Source organism: Triplophysa rosa, linkage group LG17 (genome assembly GCF_024868665.1).
Source record: "Triplophysa rosa linkage group LG17, Trosa_1v2, whole genome shotgun sequence".
Lineage (NCBI taxonomy): Eukaryota > Metazoa > Chordata > Actinopteri > Cypriniformes > Nemacheilidae > Triplophysa > Triplophysa rosa.
In genome coordinates, this window is record NC_079906.1 from 4,617,727 (window position 1) to 4,635,998 (window position 18,272).

Consider the following 18,272-nt stretch of genomic DNA (forward strand, 5'->3'; position numbering starts at 1 on the left):
GATACTGTAAATTTTTTGACTTTTTTTGTAAAGCAGTGTGGTGTGTCCATACTGGCTGAACAGACACATAAAGCACTCAAGCAAGTCTTCATCGTAGTATTTACTAATTATTTACTGTAGATTGCTAAGAAAAAGCCTTAAATTCAAATAAATAAACATCGAGGAAAAAATAACATTTCATGCAAAAGCAATTATGTAAAAAATATCCCCTCTCCTACTTTTTCAAACATTCCTGGACATTTCTTTCAAATGCCACAAACATGTTCCCCATTTTGCAAAGACGAATGCTATACATACAGTGTATTGGTCTTCGTTAATATGCTTATAAAATAAAACGTTCATTAATGACTTGATTACTGTGAATTAAAGACATTTTATTAAGAGCCATTGATCTTATGGATCAATGATCTGTGTGTAGAGGCACGCTGTAAAAGACGTAACATGGAAATGAGTTCTGCTGTTCACAGTACACAAATAAGGGACTTGAGAGCTGGGAAAACAACGTCTGAAAGCGAAGTGAGCGATTCTGGAAAGATACGATGTAATGTAAACCACACACGTGCACATACAGATCCACAGTCTAACAGTCATTTTACCGGAGTTCAGTGAAAGACTGTTGCATTGTGGGTATAGTGTAAAGTGGCACGCTGCAAACGCAGCGTTAAAGGCACAGCCATTTTAACTCTACAGATGGAGGTTATTTTGGCAGACTTTCCCTGGCATCTTCAAGCTTGGCAAGAACCCACTGCAAATGACAGAAACAGATGATTAAAATGAAGGCACAGGTGAAAACATTTACAGATAGAAATGGAATAAATATTGTGCTCTTTTCAAATATAAAATGCCTGAGCTTTCATTCATTATACCTTTGCTAATTCTGGAGTTTTGAAATTGATGATCTTTCCAAACTCTTTGGCATGAAACACAGATTTTACTCTTTCCTGTAAAAAACCAAAACAATCTTCAGATTGCAATGTACATTCTAAATAAAACAGAATATTCGGTGATATTGTTTGCTGAGATTTTAAGAATTAGGATTTGATTGGATAATACGTGAGGATATGATGCAATTGGTTAATATACTTTCCCCACCCACATAGGTTGTTTCAGAGGTGGATAGTTATTACATTTTCAAAACAAACTTTTTGTATAGAATAAAATGCCCAGATCAGTAGTTTCATGAGCGGTGACGTACCTTGGCTTCAATGCGAAGTCTTCTGCCCTCCACAATCATGGGCTCTTCAGTGAACTCATCAAACAGATACTGCCATTCGCATGTCAACTGACCAAACGTTCCCTTTGTCACGAAAAATATTCCCCTGCAAAGACAAATATAAGCTGAAGTCATTGAGAAAATTCTCTTATTCAATTAAATACACAGTGTAAATGGCACATGATTGGTTGGAAGGAATATACACAATATGACCACCATGATGACATCGTAATTTGTTTTCTGAATGTTAGTGGTGCTCACCCTGGATAGTTCACCACCAGGGCGGGACTACGTGATGTGCTCACTAACATTTTGCCTGATTATTGTGTATTGCTTTGCAGTTGCCAGCTGGGTCAATGGTACAAGTCAAAAGCTCACTCTTTTTGATATTTTGGAATGGGATGCTTTACCTAAAAATGCATTTATTCACCCTCATGTCATTTCAAACCGGTATGACTTTAGATATTTTGAGGATGTTTTGAACAATGTTGGTCACCAAAGAACATTGACCCCCATTGACTTCCATTGTAAGGACACAAACCACTCATTTCTCAAAATATCTTCTTTTGTGTTCCACAGAAAATAAATTATGACACTTATTTTTTGGGTGAACCGCTCTGTGATTTGAGGTATCATTTTAGTACTAAAACGTGTTTTACATTAAAAAAATATATAAATAAAAGTGATGCTCATCTTGGCAAACACCACTAAAAATCAGCAATGTGCTCACACGTCATGTAAAACAATTGACCTACCTTTTAGTAATCATCAGGAAATCTGACTCATTCACCTTAGCGTGAGCAAAGTATCTGTATTTGGCAAACCGTCCGTTTTCAATACTCTAAAAACCAAATGGAGAAAAACCAGTTAACACCACAATTCTTTTCATTTATACGGCCAAACGTTCTCTTCAGTTATGTTCTTAAAATAGTGACACTTCTCTAATTCTAGTCAAGTCTGAAAATTCATACTGATGGTGTGGACATGACAAGTGGACTGATGAAGACAATAATTGAATGACATTATTTCTGAAACATTTTTGACAGCGTTTAGCCTTTGCACGCCAACAATTTGCCCCATAAGTTGGCTTTTTGGTTTGATTTGTGTGTTTGAGTGTGTTCTGGATGAAAGAATGCAAATTTCAAGCAAAACATTCTCTAATCTGATGCAAAATGCAAAGAAGGTTTAGTCATGATGCTTTCTAGAAGACTACAATCCACAATAAACAACCCTGCTCCTTAGCAGACTAAAGTCTTGTGTATGACTTAATGGAATGGAATTGTACAATGCATTCTGGGATTGATGGGTGTGGAATGATTGAAAACACTTTGAAACAGACTTTATTCATGAAAATGACAAATGATGGGTTGGCTCAACAAATCAAATGGAATAAAACAAATACGCTATATATGTATATATGAAGAGTTTGGTTCCAAAATGAGATAATTGAAGATCTATTTTAAATTTTTATTGCACATTCCAATGAATAACAACCAAACTTAAGTTGATTTGTTTTGATTTAAGCTGTAATAACTAAAAAAATACAGCTAACTAACACAATAAAACACAATAAAAATATGATAACATAATAAAATACATGATTTTTGAAAAATAAAAAAACGGAGTTATCTCATTTTGGAAGCAAACTCTTTATATATGTTATAAAAAGGAAATATTCCTTAACACAAAACAGCAATATTTACATGTAGAGATTACATTTAAAAGACTACCAACTACTTTAACATGACAAGTTTTCTGATTTTAGATACAAAAGACAGCATTAGACTAAATATTTGTTAAAACCCCTGAGATATAGTTAAAAGACACAAATGTATCATCATCATCATTCTCCTCATCACTGTCAATGCTATTCCACTGAGAGAGAGCCTTTCTGTTCTGTGAACATGACAAGAGAAGGGAAAGCTGAAGTCAGTCATATCAACAACCCTTTCTTAACCACACACATCCGTTTAAAAAGTCTCACATCAAGTACCCATGTCATTCCAAATTTCCATGTTTTTTTTGTCTTTTGTCGAAAAGTAACAATTCTGGAAAATGTTTACGCTGCTCTTTTCCATATAATGAATTTAAATGATGAGTAGCCCTCAAATGACAGCTCGACAGCCCCTGGTTACCATTAATGTTTTGTACATTGTGTAGACAAGAGCAGAATGAGCATTATGCTAAACATGACAAGAGATTAATTCATAAAGGTTTGGAACAACAAAAAATGGGTAAATGATGAATTTTCATATCGGTGAACTACTGTATCCCTTTACAGTGATCATAAATACAGCATGTGCTAGCAAAGGCTAATTCTACTTAGGCTAACGCTAGTAACACTAGTAAACTGATACATACCCACAAAGTACATATTTAACAACCCACAAACTACATCATTAGGTAAAGGCCAGGTTGTAGATATCATGAAAGTTCTGGTCGTTAAGGCTAATTGGTTGATTACAATAAAGCACAGCTATGAGCTTCTGATTAAGCTAATTTTTGTATAACTGTGAAACTATTGGCGTTCATCATTTAGTTTAGTATCTATTAATACATCCCGAAGAGTGTGTTTCTGTTTAAAACTAGACTACAACTCACTAGGATTTTTGGCTGATCCTCAGCATGTTGCTGTTTAGATGCTTGTTTCCAGTATGTGATGTTGAACCGCGCTTTTTGAATACAGTATACTTGGTTCTTGGTCAACCAGCATTACCAGAACGATCATGTGTTCATAAGGTTTGCAGAAGAACAGCACAATCATGCTGTTCAACAACACAGATGCATAAAAAACCAATAGAAACCATCACAGAAATTCTAATGGTTTCCATTAAAGGGATAGTTCACCCAAAAATGAAAATTTTGTCATAAATGACTCATCCTCAAGTTGTTCCAAACCAGTTTAAATTTCTGTATTCGGTTGTACACAAAGAAAGATATTTGGAAAAATGTTAGCAACTGAGATTTTTGGGGCACCATTGACTACAATAGTTTTTAAAATGATGTATTTTGTCTCTGTTAAACACAAAAGAATATAATTTGACAAATTTAGGAAAACAAACAGTTCTGGGGCACCTTTGACTACCATTTTTGACCACCCCAGAAATCTCAGTTGCTAACATTCTTCCAAATATCTTTCTTTGGAAAGACTAATCTTTCTATTAATCCCTTTTAATAGTGTGTTTGGGGCATTATTTCAATAGGATTTAATGGGGTCCTACTGGTTCCCATCTGCAAGGTAACATTTCACCAATAGAATCCCTCACATACAGTACCAGTAGACACCATTATAGTTTCCATTCCCATTATAACCATTACATCCATTACATTTTCTATTGTGTTTTGGGCAGGGTTCTATTGTTTTTTCCAGCAGAGCAAACCAGCGCATGGACCTGCGTGAAAATTTAGTTTTCTAACAAAAACAAGGTTTAGGGTTGGATCAAACTATGGGTGCTTTTAAGATCAAAACATCAGCATAATTGTTGGTTTCAAGAAACTCATTATGCGCATATGTCAAATAGATTTGATCATACATAAATACGTTAATAATAATGTTGCCAAATGTATAATCCATTGTTGTTATTATCGCCTGGTAAGCACATTTTAATGCTTTGGTCTTGAACACCCTAAGGGCGAGTCTGCAGGGTGTCCATTAAAATACCTGAAGCATTTGACTGCCTATTCCCTCTCTCTCCTTATATGGCCGAATGACTCCATCCTCATGAATGAAACGCTGCGGGCGTAAACTCTCCACGTCCTGAGACGTCTCTGCAGCTCTGAATTCAAATGAGAGAAAATGGGCACCAAACTATGGAATAGCTAAGCCTCTTAAACAAATAATCGGAAAAGACACGCAGGTACGCAAAGGTATTCACACACCTCTTGATGCCCTGAAATGTGCTGCTGGCCATGTCAATGATGCCACCTGTTGGTCTGGTGAGAGCTCCGACTAAACCTTTTCCCACACCTTTAAAGAAACCGGCAGCCCCTTCCTTCTGAGCTCCTATAGAAACACACAATCTGGCGATAAGACGAAAGGAGCACTTCTCCACAAAATAAGAACTTGCTCGGCAGATTTACTGTACCTTTAATGGGTTTAGTCACAATTCCAGTGAGGCCGCTCACAAACCCCTGCGTGAGAAGGTATTTAAAGATGATCATAAGCAAAAAGTCACGCCCAAAGTCTCTCTTTCCATGAAGCTATTACTCACAGATACGAGTCCTTTCCCTCCCCGCGCCAGCCCTTCTCGGAGACCGCTGGGCTGCTTGTTCATAGTTTCTCTTCTCTTCTGCTGATATTCCTCATCCATCGTCATCGCAGCAACACCTTTCGCCATCGCACCCGTGATCCTAGACGCTGCTCCCGCGATGCCGCCTGAGAAAGACAGATGCGCGAGTCAAAATTTGAGCACGTTTTTCTGTCTATATAATGGGGAAAGCAAATATTTGAGTATTTCTTACCCACAGCCCCTCCAACCAGAGCTTTCACACCGAGCGCCATCCCTTCCACAAACTCCTCTGGGCCCTGGATAGCCCCCTGAGGAACACACACTAAAGTTTGAGTCTTTTTTTATGTTTAGACAAGAATAAAATTGCTCAAATCTTGTAATCATCCATCATGTGTCAAGATTTACCTGGTAGGGTTCATAAAAGAAGGCCTCGACTCCTTCAGACAGGCCGCGGATGAGTCCGAATGGATTGCCGAGCACGTCTAAACCCAAAACCAGAACGTACATCTGCTTGATAGCCTGAAACAAACAACACACAAGCACAAAGATATTAAAGGTGTAGTTTAGCCAAAGATGAAAATTCTCTCATAATTTACTCACCCCGCATGTATATGATTTACTTTCTTTGGTTTAACATAATTAATTCGCAATTCACCTCACCTCTTGATGCCGCTAAAATCTCCACATTGGTGTGTTATAAGTTACCCATGCATGTATTAGACACGTAAAATTGCAAAAATTAAAGTGTCAGAACAAAAGATGCATTCTATCTGAAAGCGAACGCTCACCCAGACCTGGCTGAAACGCCTCGTGTAACCACACCCCCACAAATCTACAACAGTTCGTGGTATGATTTGACTAAGACCGCCCAAATGTATACGCGAGTGAGGTGGGCGTACCTGTCAGTACAATTGCTTTGGAACCTGATGTTCCAAATATAGTAAGAGGTGTTACATTTCCATCACGCGCTTGCAGTATTCGACCAATCACTACCCACTAGTTAACTGGCCAATCATAGCACACCTCGCTTTTCAGAGCGATGAGCTTTGTTAAAAATCTGTGCGTTTCAGAGAGGCGGGGCAAAGAGGAGATACAAACATGCACGGTATGTGGAAAATACAACGTTTTTGAACCTTAAATCGTGTATACACATTGCATTATATCTAAAACAAACGATAATATTCGTTTTAGCTGTGTCATATGACCCCTTTAACATGCTGAATACGAAAATCACATGAATTCTTTTTACCATCGACGGTACTCACAAAAAAACATACAAATATTTTCACACATTTGAACATTTCAGTATTATTACTCGTACGCAAAAATTACAAGGTACTGGCATAACATTGAGCTCAAACAACAGTTTAAAATAACGGTTACTAAAAATGAACCATCCAAAACATCAGAAGTGTACATTTGATCGTTTTTGTCTTTTATGACTAATACTGTCCCCATGAACCAAGTTCCACTCGTACTAGTCACTCATAATCGCTTCATCCCACCTTCCCTATGCTAGAGACATTTTTTCAATTTTCTGACAGTGACAATTGAAAAAATAATTTTTAAAATATGTGAAAAATTGTAGTTTCTTTATTTGCAATATACCAATATACTGTATATCGTAATCAAGGATATAAGCTCAAAATGTGCTTGAGCTAAATATACACTAAAACATTGATGCTACGTGAAAATAAATATTACCGCAATAAATAGCACCACACAATTGTACAAGAACTATAAAAATGTCCGGCGAAACAAACACTTGCAAAGTGTTATAGGAGCATCATGCTCCGAGCATGTTAATACTGTATCGGTGTGAACTATTCCAAAAAAAACCTCTAAAAGTAAAAATAATGTAAGGGTCAAAGGTGTAAGGTCACCTGTTTGGAGTAATGACGGATCACCTCCCACTGCAGCTGTTGGGTGGTACGGAACTGGTATGTCAGCTCAAAGAATGCCAGTCTGCAGAAACAAAACCCATTTCGGTTCAGATATGACACTTTGGTAAAAGAGTTCACTCATGAAAAGTGCCATACAATCTACAAATCTTCACCATCAGCACAGAAAACGGAATCTCGTGCAATCTACTGTACAAACTCCATGTTTAGCCATTCAACGTCTCTTTCCACTTGAGGGCAGCATAAGAGCAAAAATGGTTAAGGAAATTGCGCTAGATCACCATCTAACCACATGTGAAATCCAGAAATACCCAAAGGTGTGATCTGAGGGTTTGGCTCAGGCTGGAATGAGGAACCTGAGGCTAACACTGCCACAGATGGAGATTAGAGAAATTCTACAGAAACACACTCTGTCCTCCGAAGAATACACACAGTCGAGTTTACATATTCCACATCGCTCCAGATCTGAAATCATCTCCAGAGTCATTTCTTCTTTACGATCAGTGTGTAGTGAAAATCTAAGTAACCTAAGTAGTGTACAGTGTTCCTGTTGTAGGAGTAGGAGTGAGTGTTAGTACTTGAAGAGGACATCCTGAGCGTCAGTGAGCGTAGCTCCGATACTCTTCAGCAGCAGATTGAGCGACTGAACAGGAATGACCTCGGTCTCTCTCTCTTTCTTATTGCCGTCTTCACCCCCGGTGCTCAGAGAGAAACTCAAATGAAGCTGCCACACAAAATACACACATGAGGTCGCAATCATCCATGTGATGTGAAATATTCAATGAAACTGCACGGTGGGTGGAGCTACCCAGCAGAAACCAGTGAATCTGACCGACCTTTATGGGAGATATGTGGAAGTACTCGTACAGGCTCATGGGAGACGTGTCTGTCGCTGAAACATGATTCAACTCCGTCTTCAGATACTCAATGTCCTTCTCAAACAACTCAACCTATAACAACACAACAGACAGACATTCAACAAAAATCACATACAGTGACCCCGAAAGGACACAAATAGATCTCAATGTCATTGAATTAAGACAGAAAATACTCAACTAAATAACGAACTAATGTCGATAGACCATCTCTTCAAATAAAGTTTGCATTGACTTTTCATCCATACATCATACAACTATGTTTAGAGAAACAGTAGGGCAGCACATAAGGGTTTGAATCAGAGTTTGTGTGTTGTCCGAGTGTTACCTCTTGTTCAGACGTGAAAGCACTGGAGTGCTCGGGAGTGAAGAGCTCTAGCATGGCATACAGGAACCCAAGATCCATCCGTAGGTCCATTTCCTGAATCAGCACCTTAAAATACCTGTAAGCACGATAAATATGCCATAATGCAACACAAGACACAATGTGCATTGTAGGAGTTTTTTGTAGGACAAAAAAGGACATTGTAGGACAATGGCGCTTTTTTGGTAAAAAAAAATGTGGTGACAAATAGCAGCCGGCAATGTTCAAACATAGCATTTGTGCACGAAGGCAGCTTAGAGACAGGCTTCATAGGCAGCGTAATGGAAATCTATTTGAATTATAAACAGAGAGCATCTTTGCAATAACCAATCACATTAAACATTAAATACAATACTCGTTTCTCTCTAGAAGTGCAATCAGAAGTTACTGAAAGTGAAAAAGAAACTTACATTTATACAAAACTATGCTCCAGAGGGCGTTTCGGCCGCCATTTAATTTTTTCGAGCTTGAGCCTTCTCGACCAATCACGTTCCTTGCACGTTGTTATGGAAACGAAAGGTCTCTGTCATTGGTCAGATGTGAAAAAGGTGCTTGGCGTTTTTTCAGAAAAGTTGAACTTTTTTCAACCTCAAAAGACTCGCTCTGGACTTTTTTGAAAACGCGGTTTACTCCATAGGATTATAATGTAAAACGCTAGCAGCTTCAAAAAAGAAGTCAAGTGTGAACACGGGCTAAGATGTGCAAACATCCATGACCATTAGCAAACAAAAAATCATTTTATATATAAGTAAATGAAAGAAATGGTGTCGTGAGGGCACAGCTTATGAGACGGTGAGAGGAAGGAAATGGAGAAGAGATTGCTTAAACCAAAACTTGGGTTCTTTTATCGTTTAAAAAACTGCTTTCCCTTTGAGGCTAGGAGGAAACTAGTGGAGAGTACCTTTTAATCTGTAATTGATAATGGTGATCTATTATACATGCATGCGCCCTCATCTTTATTAAGGAAACTGGATTCCATCTACCATGCAGCGCTACGTTTTGTTTGTGCTGCAGATTCACGTACTCATCGTGTACTTTATGAAGCATTGGCATGGTCTTCTTTATATCATAGGAGGAAAGAGCATATGTATTTATTTATTGTAAGCTGCCCTCCTATATCTTCAAATCTAATCTTACACAAATAGTTACTGTACTAGATCTCAGTCATGCATTCGTTTAAATGTTCCAAAAGTTCTCTCAGAATTTGGAAAATGTGCTTTCTCCCGGGCTTGGAATGATCTGCAAAGTATAGTCAAATTAGAGTCTCTGCCATCTCTGGGTACTTTTAAATGTCTTTTGCAATCTGTTTTAAAGGAGTCTTGTACGCGTTTTGCTTGATCTTACTTTTATTAATTGTCTTGTATTGTAATTGATTGTGGGTGTAATTTTATGTGCGGCCGTCTTGAGCAGGTCTCCCTGGAAGAAGATACTGTAAAGTCTCAATGAGATTTTTCCTGGCTAAATAAAGGATAAATAAAAAAAATAAAATTGTAGAAGACGCACTTGATGCGTAGGATGTCCGAGTGCCCGGCTGCTCGGGTGATGATGCTGACATCAGCCAGCGGTTTCGGTTCTTTCAATCACAAGAAAAAAAAAATGAATGTTACAGACATGCCATAACACAAACATTTGACAAATATGTGCAAATTTTCGTTCTTTGTTGAGGGAATTTTCAAGAAGATGAAAATGTGAAAATATTCTTCAAGACTATGTAGAAGTCAACCACAGCGACTGACCTGAGTCCATCCTAACCGACTTGGGTGGTTTGATGGGGTAGAACACAAATGGGAAGATGGCTCCAGGCAACTGATTCTGGATCTGTACAGTGAACAAAAGCATTTGATGGATTGACTGTAACGCATTGATTTTTTTCTCAGTTGCTTACTGAAACCTGTTGAATTTTTTTCTTCTTTTGCTCACAATCATTTCAAACCTGTATGACTTTCTTTTGCAGAACACAAAAAAGATACTTTGAAGAATGTTGGTAACCAAAAAACACTGGACCCCATTAACTTTCATTGTATGGACACAAAAGAGACATTTCTCAAAATATCTTCTTTTGTGTTTCGCAGAAGAAAGAGTCACATACAGGAGGGTGAATAAATGCTAACAGAACCGATTTTGGGTGAACCATCCCTTTAACAAAACAGTTTAAATTAGCTACTGGGTTGCTCTCTGCTGTTTATTACGGTTTCTATAGCTCGAGTAGTTGCAGTATCTTCAGGTGTTATGCTTCATGAAGCGTAAATCAAACCTGAATTCTGTTGATCTGGACTCTATAGGTTTTCTGGCAGGTGGAGACGCTGTACTCCACCTTCAGTGCGGGCAGAAAGTTCCTCCTGAGAGGAGCATCAAAGGGCTGCAGTACTCTCATGGCCACCCCATTAGCAGCAAATAACACCTGACAAACACACATCCAGTCAGAAATGAACCGAAACCATCGTGGCCATCACAGATTGCATTTAACCTTATTCTCCTGAGGATGATTTTAGATCCGAGGTGTGTCATTTGGTAAATGGGACACACTGTGCCTTTAAGAGAACTGAATCAGTCCCTATGAGCACTGACCTGGTAATCGTTCTCTAGGTCGATGACAGCGCTATCCACCGGGCCTGTCTCCATATACTCTTGGTAGCGGTGCTCCAACTTCGCAGCCTCTTTACCGCTCAAAATCTTCCATCGGCTGCGCTTCTTGAGTTTAGTCTCCCATACCACATCAGAACTGACCAACACAAAGTTTCACACAGTCGACACATCAAATATCTGAAGTAAACATTACCGACACAGCCACAAAAGTGCTTTAGAGTAGGTGCGAAAACTTTTTTCTGTCTGCCATCGGACAGCGTGAACACCAATTATACCTGGTGATGCCAATGAAGGCCACTTCCTGGCTGTAGGTGTTGTTGACCAGTGACACGCCCATGTTCTGTAACAAGATACTGATTTCCTGTTGAGCCACCTCCATCTTCTCACTGTCGCAAATCAGCTTGTAGACGCGGCGATCTGTGGTAAAAAGCGCCACACGTTGGAGGCCTTCATAAAATGAGACGACGAACAGTTTTCCCTCCTTGTTCACGTCCAACAACTGGTCCTATTAAGAGAACAAAGACCCAGATGAGTGTTTGGTTTCTCGTCTTTAATCCAAGTTTAATTTCGACCTGTGTTGTTTTTTTGGTATCGTGGTCGAGACATTTAAACAGAAAAGAGAAGAAAGGACCTGGAAATGTTGCGAGCAGGATTCAACATGAACACTTTCACTCAATGGTAGGCAATGGTATGTCTAACTAAGCCTGTTAAAGAGATAGCTCAGCCAAAAATGAAAATTCTTTCATTATTTACACACCCTCACGTCATTCCAAACCTGTATGAATTTCTTTAATCTGCAGAACACACAAGAAGATATTTTAATGAACGTTGGTAACCAAACAACACTGGCCCCCATTGACTTCCATTGTACGGACACAAAACCACCAAGACATTCCTCGAAATATCTTCTTTTGTGTTTGACAGAAGAAAGAGTCATATACAGGTTTTGAATAACATGAGGGTTAATGAATGAATTACAGAATCTTCATTTTTGTGAGAACTATACCTTTAAATCATTATAATATGAATATATTATTAATTAATTAATATCTTTATTTTAAATCCCAGAAAACTATGTAATAAATAAAGAAATATGTTTATTTAGATTATTAATTTATTTATATAAAAACATATTCACAATAAATAAATAATATATTTGCTTAAAAGAACAATAATATTTGATAAAAACATGCTGTTTGTACTATGTGGTTAGTATTTGAATTCATCCAATGTTTTTTTTTTAATGATCTCCAGAAAAAACTAAATCATTTAAGTTTGAAATGAGACAACAGAATGTTCAATTCTTGAATTTTCAGAAATCTCACTTAAATGCATAAAAACAGCCTAATGCCGTGGTCAGACTATACTTTAAGCATGCGAAATTTGTTCGGACGGTGGAGCGATTCCTCCATCTTCACATTTCTCTACCGACAGGTCACTCTGTGACGTTTTGATCTTCTATTGGTCTCACGCGAAGCGAATTCGCAGATCAAAGTTCACCAAACTTGAACTTTGCTATGCAGCGAAATATCTTCGGACCCGGTCTGACGCATTCTCATGCATATGAATGGAAGTCAATAGAACGAAAAGTCAAATGTGACCGGCGGCATAAAGCAAACTTAATTGAGCTATAGAGTACAGTATCTCACCTCTTCAATCTTGAGTTCTCCTTTGTACTTGCCCCATTTCCAGCTCAAGATTCGTGATCCGGTGGGCTCAGCCCAAGTGTAGTACACAGCCTGACCTGGACCCAGCTCATCGATTTCTGCCTGAGAGCTACCAGAATTGAGAACATAGTAAATACACGTTTATATGAGTAAACAGCCTCTCATAAACAAACTTTATTATACAACAGCAAGTGTTGCTCCACTTATCTGACTGGACAATTTCAAAAGTTTTGATATTATAGATAGTTTCATCTTAACAACATAAACAAACGTTACTGCGCATACGCACTTTTGTGACCCCCAACTGAACTGTAGATTATTTCTGATAACAATCAAAAGAAACCCCTTACTTGGCTAAAGTTCTCTCCAATATTTTGAATTTAGACTGTGATACCAAGCTCAACCACTAGATGTCAATGTACCATACGGTTTCTTTAAATGCAACCGAACTACAGGGACCCACTCAACAAATTGTTTATTTAATAAAATGAACATATGACAAAATTCAACAAATCGTTTATTTATTAACTATTATACAGTAAAATAATAATACAAATTAATTTTTACATAAATTATATAAAATATAAATAGTTAATAGTAATAGACGCTAGCCAAACTGGAAGTTAACTGGGGGTCAGGCGCGCGCGTCCGATAAAATGGTCTATACTAACTATCGGACTGTGTGTACGTAAACTTCAAAACTACTTTTACTGATTTTAAGTAGAGAAAATAATTGACATGCTATTTCCAGATGATTTTATGTAGTAAAGTTTGTTTGGAGTAAGACACTTTACAGCGATGCAGCCAGAAGAGACATGTACTCAAAAGTGAACACTGTAGCTTACAGAAACCAGAGAAACTCCAGAACCGTAGCTCTGACATGTTTATACCCCAGAATAAATCACGTACAAACACGATCAGAAAGGGAATCGTTCGTTTCATACATCATGCTCTTCAATAGAAGATGAAGTTCCACTGAGACACAAGAGAAGTGCGGCATTCATAAGCTAGAAATGAAGACAGATTTAAGAACAGCGACTACAAGCAAGTTGATTCATTTCCGTTCACAGCCCACAAGGTACAAAACACACAAAGATGAGAAAAAATAACGTCAGACTCCAACGTTATACTCTGTGGGAGAAATCGCAGTTAAAGGAAATTGCATTTGTTTTTCTGAACGAATTTGGATGAATGAAGCAGCTGGAAGAGAATATGAAAGGAGTCGGCTGCCTTCACCAGACAGATCCCGTATTAGGTCGAGGGGAGAGAAAATAGTTTAAAGAGAGATTTCCATGCATCTCGTTCGATAACACTTGTCTGTGAGAGTGTTTGTGTACCAGAGGGATTGAGTCTCATCCCCCCCTGATAAAGAGATATCCAGGAACTCATCTGGACACCAAGCAGAATCTTTCTGCTTCCTGCAACTAAACGACATAAAAGGACAAGAAAGAACACAGTGACCAAAACACTAAACACGATACAAATGAAAGTTGAAAACATGGACAGATTGTCAGACGGTGAATGGTTACAAAAGCTTCGTGATTTAAGTCCATGGCATTAATGCATTCACAACACTAGCATGGTAACAAACAGAGTTAGCTTCAAGTGACTGAAAAAATGTGAACGCACAAAAAACAGAAAGCATCAAGGATAACAAAAACAAAACATATGTGACCCTGGACCACAAAACCAGTCATAAGTAGCACGGGTATCTTTGAAGAGTTTGGTACCAAAATAACATAACTCCGTTTTTAAAATTGTTCAAAAATCATGTTTTTTTATTGTGCATTCCAGTTAATATCAATCAAACTGCAGTTGGTTTGTTTTGATTTAAGGCATAATAACTCAAGAAATACAGCTAACTAACACAATAAAAACATGATAACATAATAAAAACATGATTTTTGATATTTTTTAAAAACATAGTTATCTCATTTTGGAACCAAACTCTTCATTTGTAGCAATAGCCAACAATACATCGTATGGGTCAAAATTATCGATTTTTCTTTTATGCCAAAAATCATTAGGATATTAAGTAAATATTATGTTCCGTGAAGATATTTTGTAAATTTCCCACCGTAAATACTGTATATAAAACTTTATTTTTGTGAGAGGATGCAGCAAAATCACAAACAAAAATGGCCGGAAACACGCCTGCAAACTTCACTCGCTGCAGCCCGCTCTTTGGGAATTACCCACTCAAGTTTGGTCCATGTAAAGCTTAATTTTCGCTTTCGGGTTCATCTACTCGCCACAACGTCATTACAGCGGTAATCCAATAGAGAGCGTTAAAACAAACCTGTTTCTTCTTAGCCACGGCCTGTTACAGCGCCTCTGATGGACAACTTTAAAGGCGATTTTCTCAATTTAGATTTTTTTCACCCTCAGATTCTAGAGGTTCAAATAGTTGTATCTCGGCCAAATATTGTCCTATCCTAAACAATACATCAATGGACAGCTCATTTATTCAGCTTTCAGGTGATGTATATATCTCAATTAAAAAAAAATCACCCTCATAACTGGTTTTGTGGTCCAGGGTCACTTATAGCAAGAACCAAAACTGAACTCAAATGCTTGTACATTATAACACTGTATGCACTAAATACTGATTTAAATTGAATATGTATATAATCAGGATGCATTCTGGGATTGATTTTTCAGTGAAGAATTCACATTTTTCAAACTTGCTGCAGAATGTGTTGCCTACTGTTGGTAAGATGTACATCCATGATGACTAGACATAGTAAATATAGCAATGGGTACATGCGGTCTCTCTCACCTTTGGTGGTACTGCAGTGTCTCGTCTTTTGTGTGGTTGATGAGGAGAAACGGAGCCGCGCCGTCGTGGTAATCAGAGAAGCGTATCACAGCCGAATGTTCTGTCAAATTCACGTCAACGATAATACCGCCCAGCTAAAATCAAGAAGAAAAAATAAAAAATGTGCTTTTGTTTCTCTGTGTAGGTTATAATAATGTATACTGTAGGTAATGATAACGTACAGTTTTGTCCAGGTGCAGCAGGAGGCAGTTCTCTGGTTGGTGGAAGTCAAAGGCTCGTGGTGATGACTGACATCCTTCGACTTTGACTCGAAGCCTCTTCGAGTCTCTTTCTGGCCAGAATGGAACGGCGGCCTAGAAATAACACAGAAATACAGTATATAAATACAGTAGTTTTCAGGTAACAGACTGTAGTGAAGACCCACAATTTTGAGTTTTAGATAATATACACGTATAGGTCGATATATTTTAATTAAGGCTGTCAAACGATTAATCGCGATTAATCACATCCAGAATAAAAGTTTGTGTTTACATAATATATGTCTGTGTATGGTGCATATTTATTTTGTATTTATAAACACACACACATACACGTATATACAATTAGGAAATATTTAGATTTTATTTAGTATATATTTAGTATTTATTTATATTTACCAATACACCAATAACTAAAATTATATATAAACTTTTATTAATCTTTATATTTTATGTATGTGTTCATAAATACAAAATAAATATACACACTACACAGACATATATATTGTAAACACAAACTTTTATTCTGGATGCGATTAATCGGGATTAATCGTTTGACAGCCCTAACTATAAAAATTCAAATTAAAGTTATACTTCACCCAAAAATGAAAGTTCTGTCATCATTTACTCACCTTTGAGTTGTTCCAAATCTTTATACATTTCTTTGTTCTGATGAACACAGAGAAAGATATTTGGAAGAATGCTTATAACCAGACAGATTTTGCGCCCCATTGACTACAGTAGTAGGAAAAAATACATTGGTAGTCAAAAGTGCCCCAGAACTGTTTACTGTCCTACATTCTTCAAAATGTCTTCTTTTGTGTTCAACAAAACAAAAAAAAGAAAATGTTCCTACTACGGTAGTCAATGGGGGGAAAACTCTGTTTGGTTAGAAGCATTCTTCCAAATATCTTTCTCTGTGTTCATCAGAACAAAGACATTTATACAGATTTGGAACAACTCGTAGGTGACTAAATGATGACAGAATTTTCATTTTTGGGTGAAGTATCCCTTTAAACTGTAAAATCTATCATTTATTTCTCATGCCATTTCTAACTCAAGCCATTCATTCAAGGTTTGAATGAACTTTTTCTTTAGCGTTTTGCTATAACTAGTTTGTGGAATCATGTTTTTCACCTGTCCGGGTCGGGCCTCTGTCCACTGATCCAGACCCTCCTCGCAAACTCGAATCACATGCTTGGTTCTGTTCACCAGCATATAGAAGGGGAGGAACGTCACCAGCCGTGTCAAACTGAAGCTGGACGCGTCTATCTTCACCCCAACCTACCAAAAAACAGACGATGACGAGACATGTCACATAATTATTTCAAGTCAACGCAAAACATCTAAAATGTATAGACGGTTTCATCTTAACAACATAAACAAACGTTACTGCACATGTGGACTCTTGTGACCCCAACTGAACTTGCAGGGCCCATTAAACAAACTGTTTATTTAATAAAATGAACATACAACAAAAATCAACAAATCGTTTATTTAATGCAATTATTATACAGTAAAATAATTAATTACAACTTAATATTAACATAAATTAAATTAAATAGGAAAAGTTATATTATTAGACACTAGCCAAGCACAAACCGGAAGTTAACTGGGGTCAGGCCTGCGTGCGTCCAATGAAACGGTCTATATATGAATGAAACTTTTCAACAAGAAATGAAACAGAAGTTCTGCTACTCGCCATGTAATCCTTCTGCCTTCCTTTGCATTTAACATCACCGTAACTACCAACTGTGTCAATGGAGAAATCGTCCGACAACTCGCTTTCCGAAATCATTAAACGAATCTGAAAAAAGAAAGCTGAGAGATGAATAAACAGAATCGTGTTTTAAAAAACAAATGTATTTTCTTGGAGCATTCAAACCTTGTTGTTCTGCAGGAAGTTGCGTGGCTTGAAGGAGAAGAGGAGAGGCATGTCATACTCCTTCGGGTGTTTGCGATGAATATCGTCTGCTTTATACTGCAGCAGCCTGCCCGTCTTATTCACCATCCAATATGGCGAGTGCACGGCCACGACCAGCTGACCCTCCTCCTTTTTAACATGGGTGGCGATGTCTAGCTCCGCCTTGGTTTCAGTTTCTTCGTCCAATCGCAGCGAGTGGAATTTGATGAAGCTTATCTCATCCTGATCACTGCTGAGATTATACTGGCCTTCCCAATCCTGCTGCAGATAACCAATGAGCTTCAACTCCACAATGGAAAAATCCATGATGGCCGTATGGATTTGGGACGAGTGACCCTCTTTTAGTTCAACGGGGGGATCTCCATTACTCTGAATAAAACCAAAACACATTTGTTTAAATGTTGTTTGTAATATATTCAGAGTTGTTCAGTTTTCTGTCAAACATTAAACCTAGAGCTGCAATTACTAGTATTTGCT

The 18,272-nt window shown here is 37.8% G+C and overlaps 1 protein-coding gene across 4 annotated transcripts in view; it reads right to left on the bottom strand.

Annotated features, from left to right (window-relative positions):
• Nucleotides 1-94: 94 nt before the first annotated feature.
• vps13a (vacuolar protein sorting 13 homolog A) overlaps nucleotides 95-18,272 on the bottom strand; it is a 57,137-nt gene continuing 38,959 nt past the window's right edge. For 2 of the 4 annotated variants that reach the window (XM_057357574.1, XM_057357572.1), the window contains exons 47-72: nucleotides 17,757-18,164; nucleotides 17,574-17,678; nucleotides 17,009-17,155; nucleotides 15,836-15,967; nucleotides 15,615-15,748; nucleotides 14,173-14,259; nucleotides 12,818-12,944; nucleotides 11,444-11,673; nucleotides 11,151-11,304; nucleotides 10,837-10,983; nucleotides 10,319-10,400; nucleotides 10,086-10,155; nucleotides 8,547-8,661; nucleotides 8,180-8,293; nucleotides 7,922-8,067; nucleotides 7,326-7,407; nucleotides 5,848-5,961; nucleotides 5,675-5,750; nucleotides 5,425-5,588; nucleotides 5,299-5,344; nucleotides 5,093-5,216; nucleotides 4,875-4,989; nucleotides 1,969-2,054; nucleotides 1,196-1,319; nucleotides 867-941; nucleotides 95-745 (exon numbers count right to left, since the gene is read on the bottom strand). In XM_057357574.1, the coding sequence (XP_057213557.1) occupies nucleotides 698-745; nucleotides 867-941; nucleotides 1,196-1,319; nucleotides 1,969-2,054; nucleotides 4,875-4,989; nucleotides 5,093-5,216; nucleotides 5,299-5,344; nucleotides 5,425-5,588; nucleotides 5,675-5,750; nucleotides 5,848-5,961; nucleotides 7,326-7,407; nucleotides 7,922-8,067; nucleotides 8,180-8,293; nucleotides 8,547-8,661; nucleotides 10,086-10,155; nucleotides 10,319-10,400; nucleotides 10,837-10,983; nucleotides 11,151-11,304; nucleotides 11,444-11,673; nucleotides 12,818-12,944; nucleotides 14,173-14,259; nucleotides 15,615-15,748; nucleotides 15,836-15,967; nucleotides 17,009-17,155; nucleotides 17,574-17,678; nucleotides 17,757-18,164 (3,252 nt within the window). In that variant the 3' untranslated portion in view covers nucleotides 95-697. The remainder of the gene's footprint in view (nucleotides 746-866; nucleotides 942-1,195; nucleotides 1,320-1,968; nucleotides 2,055-4,874; nucleotides 4,990-5,092; nucleotides 5,217-5,298; nucleotides 5,345-5,424; nucleotides 5,589-5,674; nucleotides 5,751-5,847; nucleotides 5,962-7,325; nucleotides 7,408-7,921; nucleotides 8,068-8,179; nucleotides 8,294-8,546; nucleotides 8,662-10,085; nucleotides 10,156-10,318; nucleotides 10,401-10,836; nucleotides 10,984-11,150; nucleotides 11,305-11,443; nucleotides 11,674-12,817; nucleotides 12,945-14,172; nucleotides 14,260-15,614; nucleotides 15,749-15,835; nucleotides 15,968-17,008; nucleotides 17,156-17,573; nucleotides 17,679-17,756; nucleotides 18,165-18,272) is intronic. The other 2 variants (XM_057357575.1, XM_057357573.1) reach the window with 1 other exon arrangement.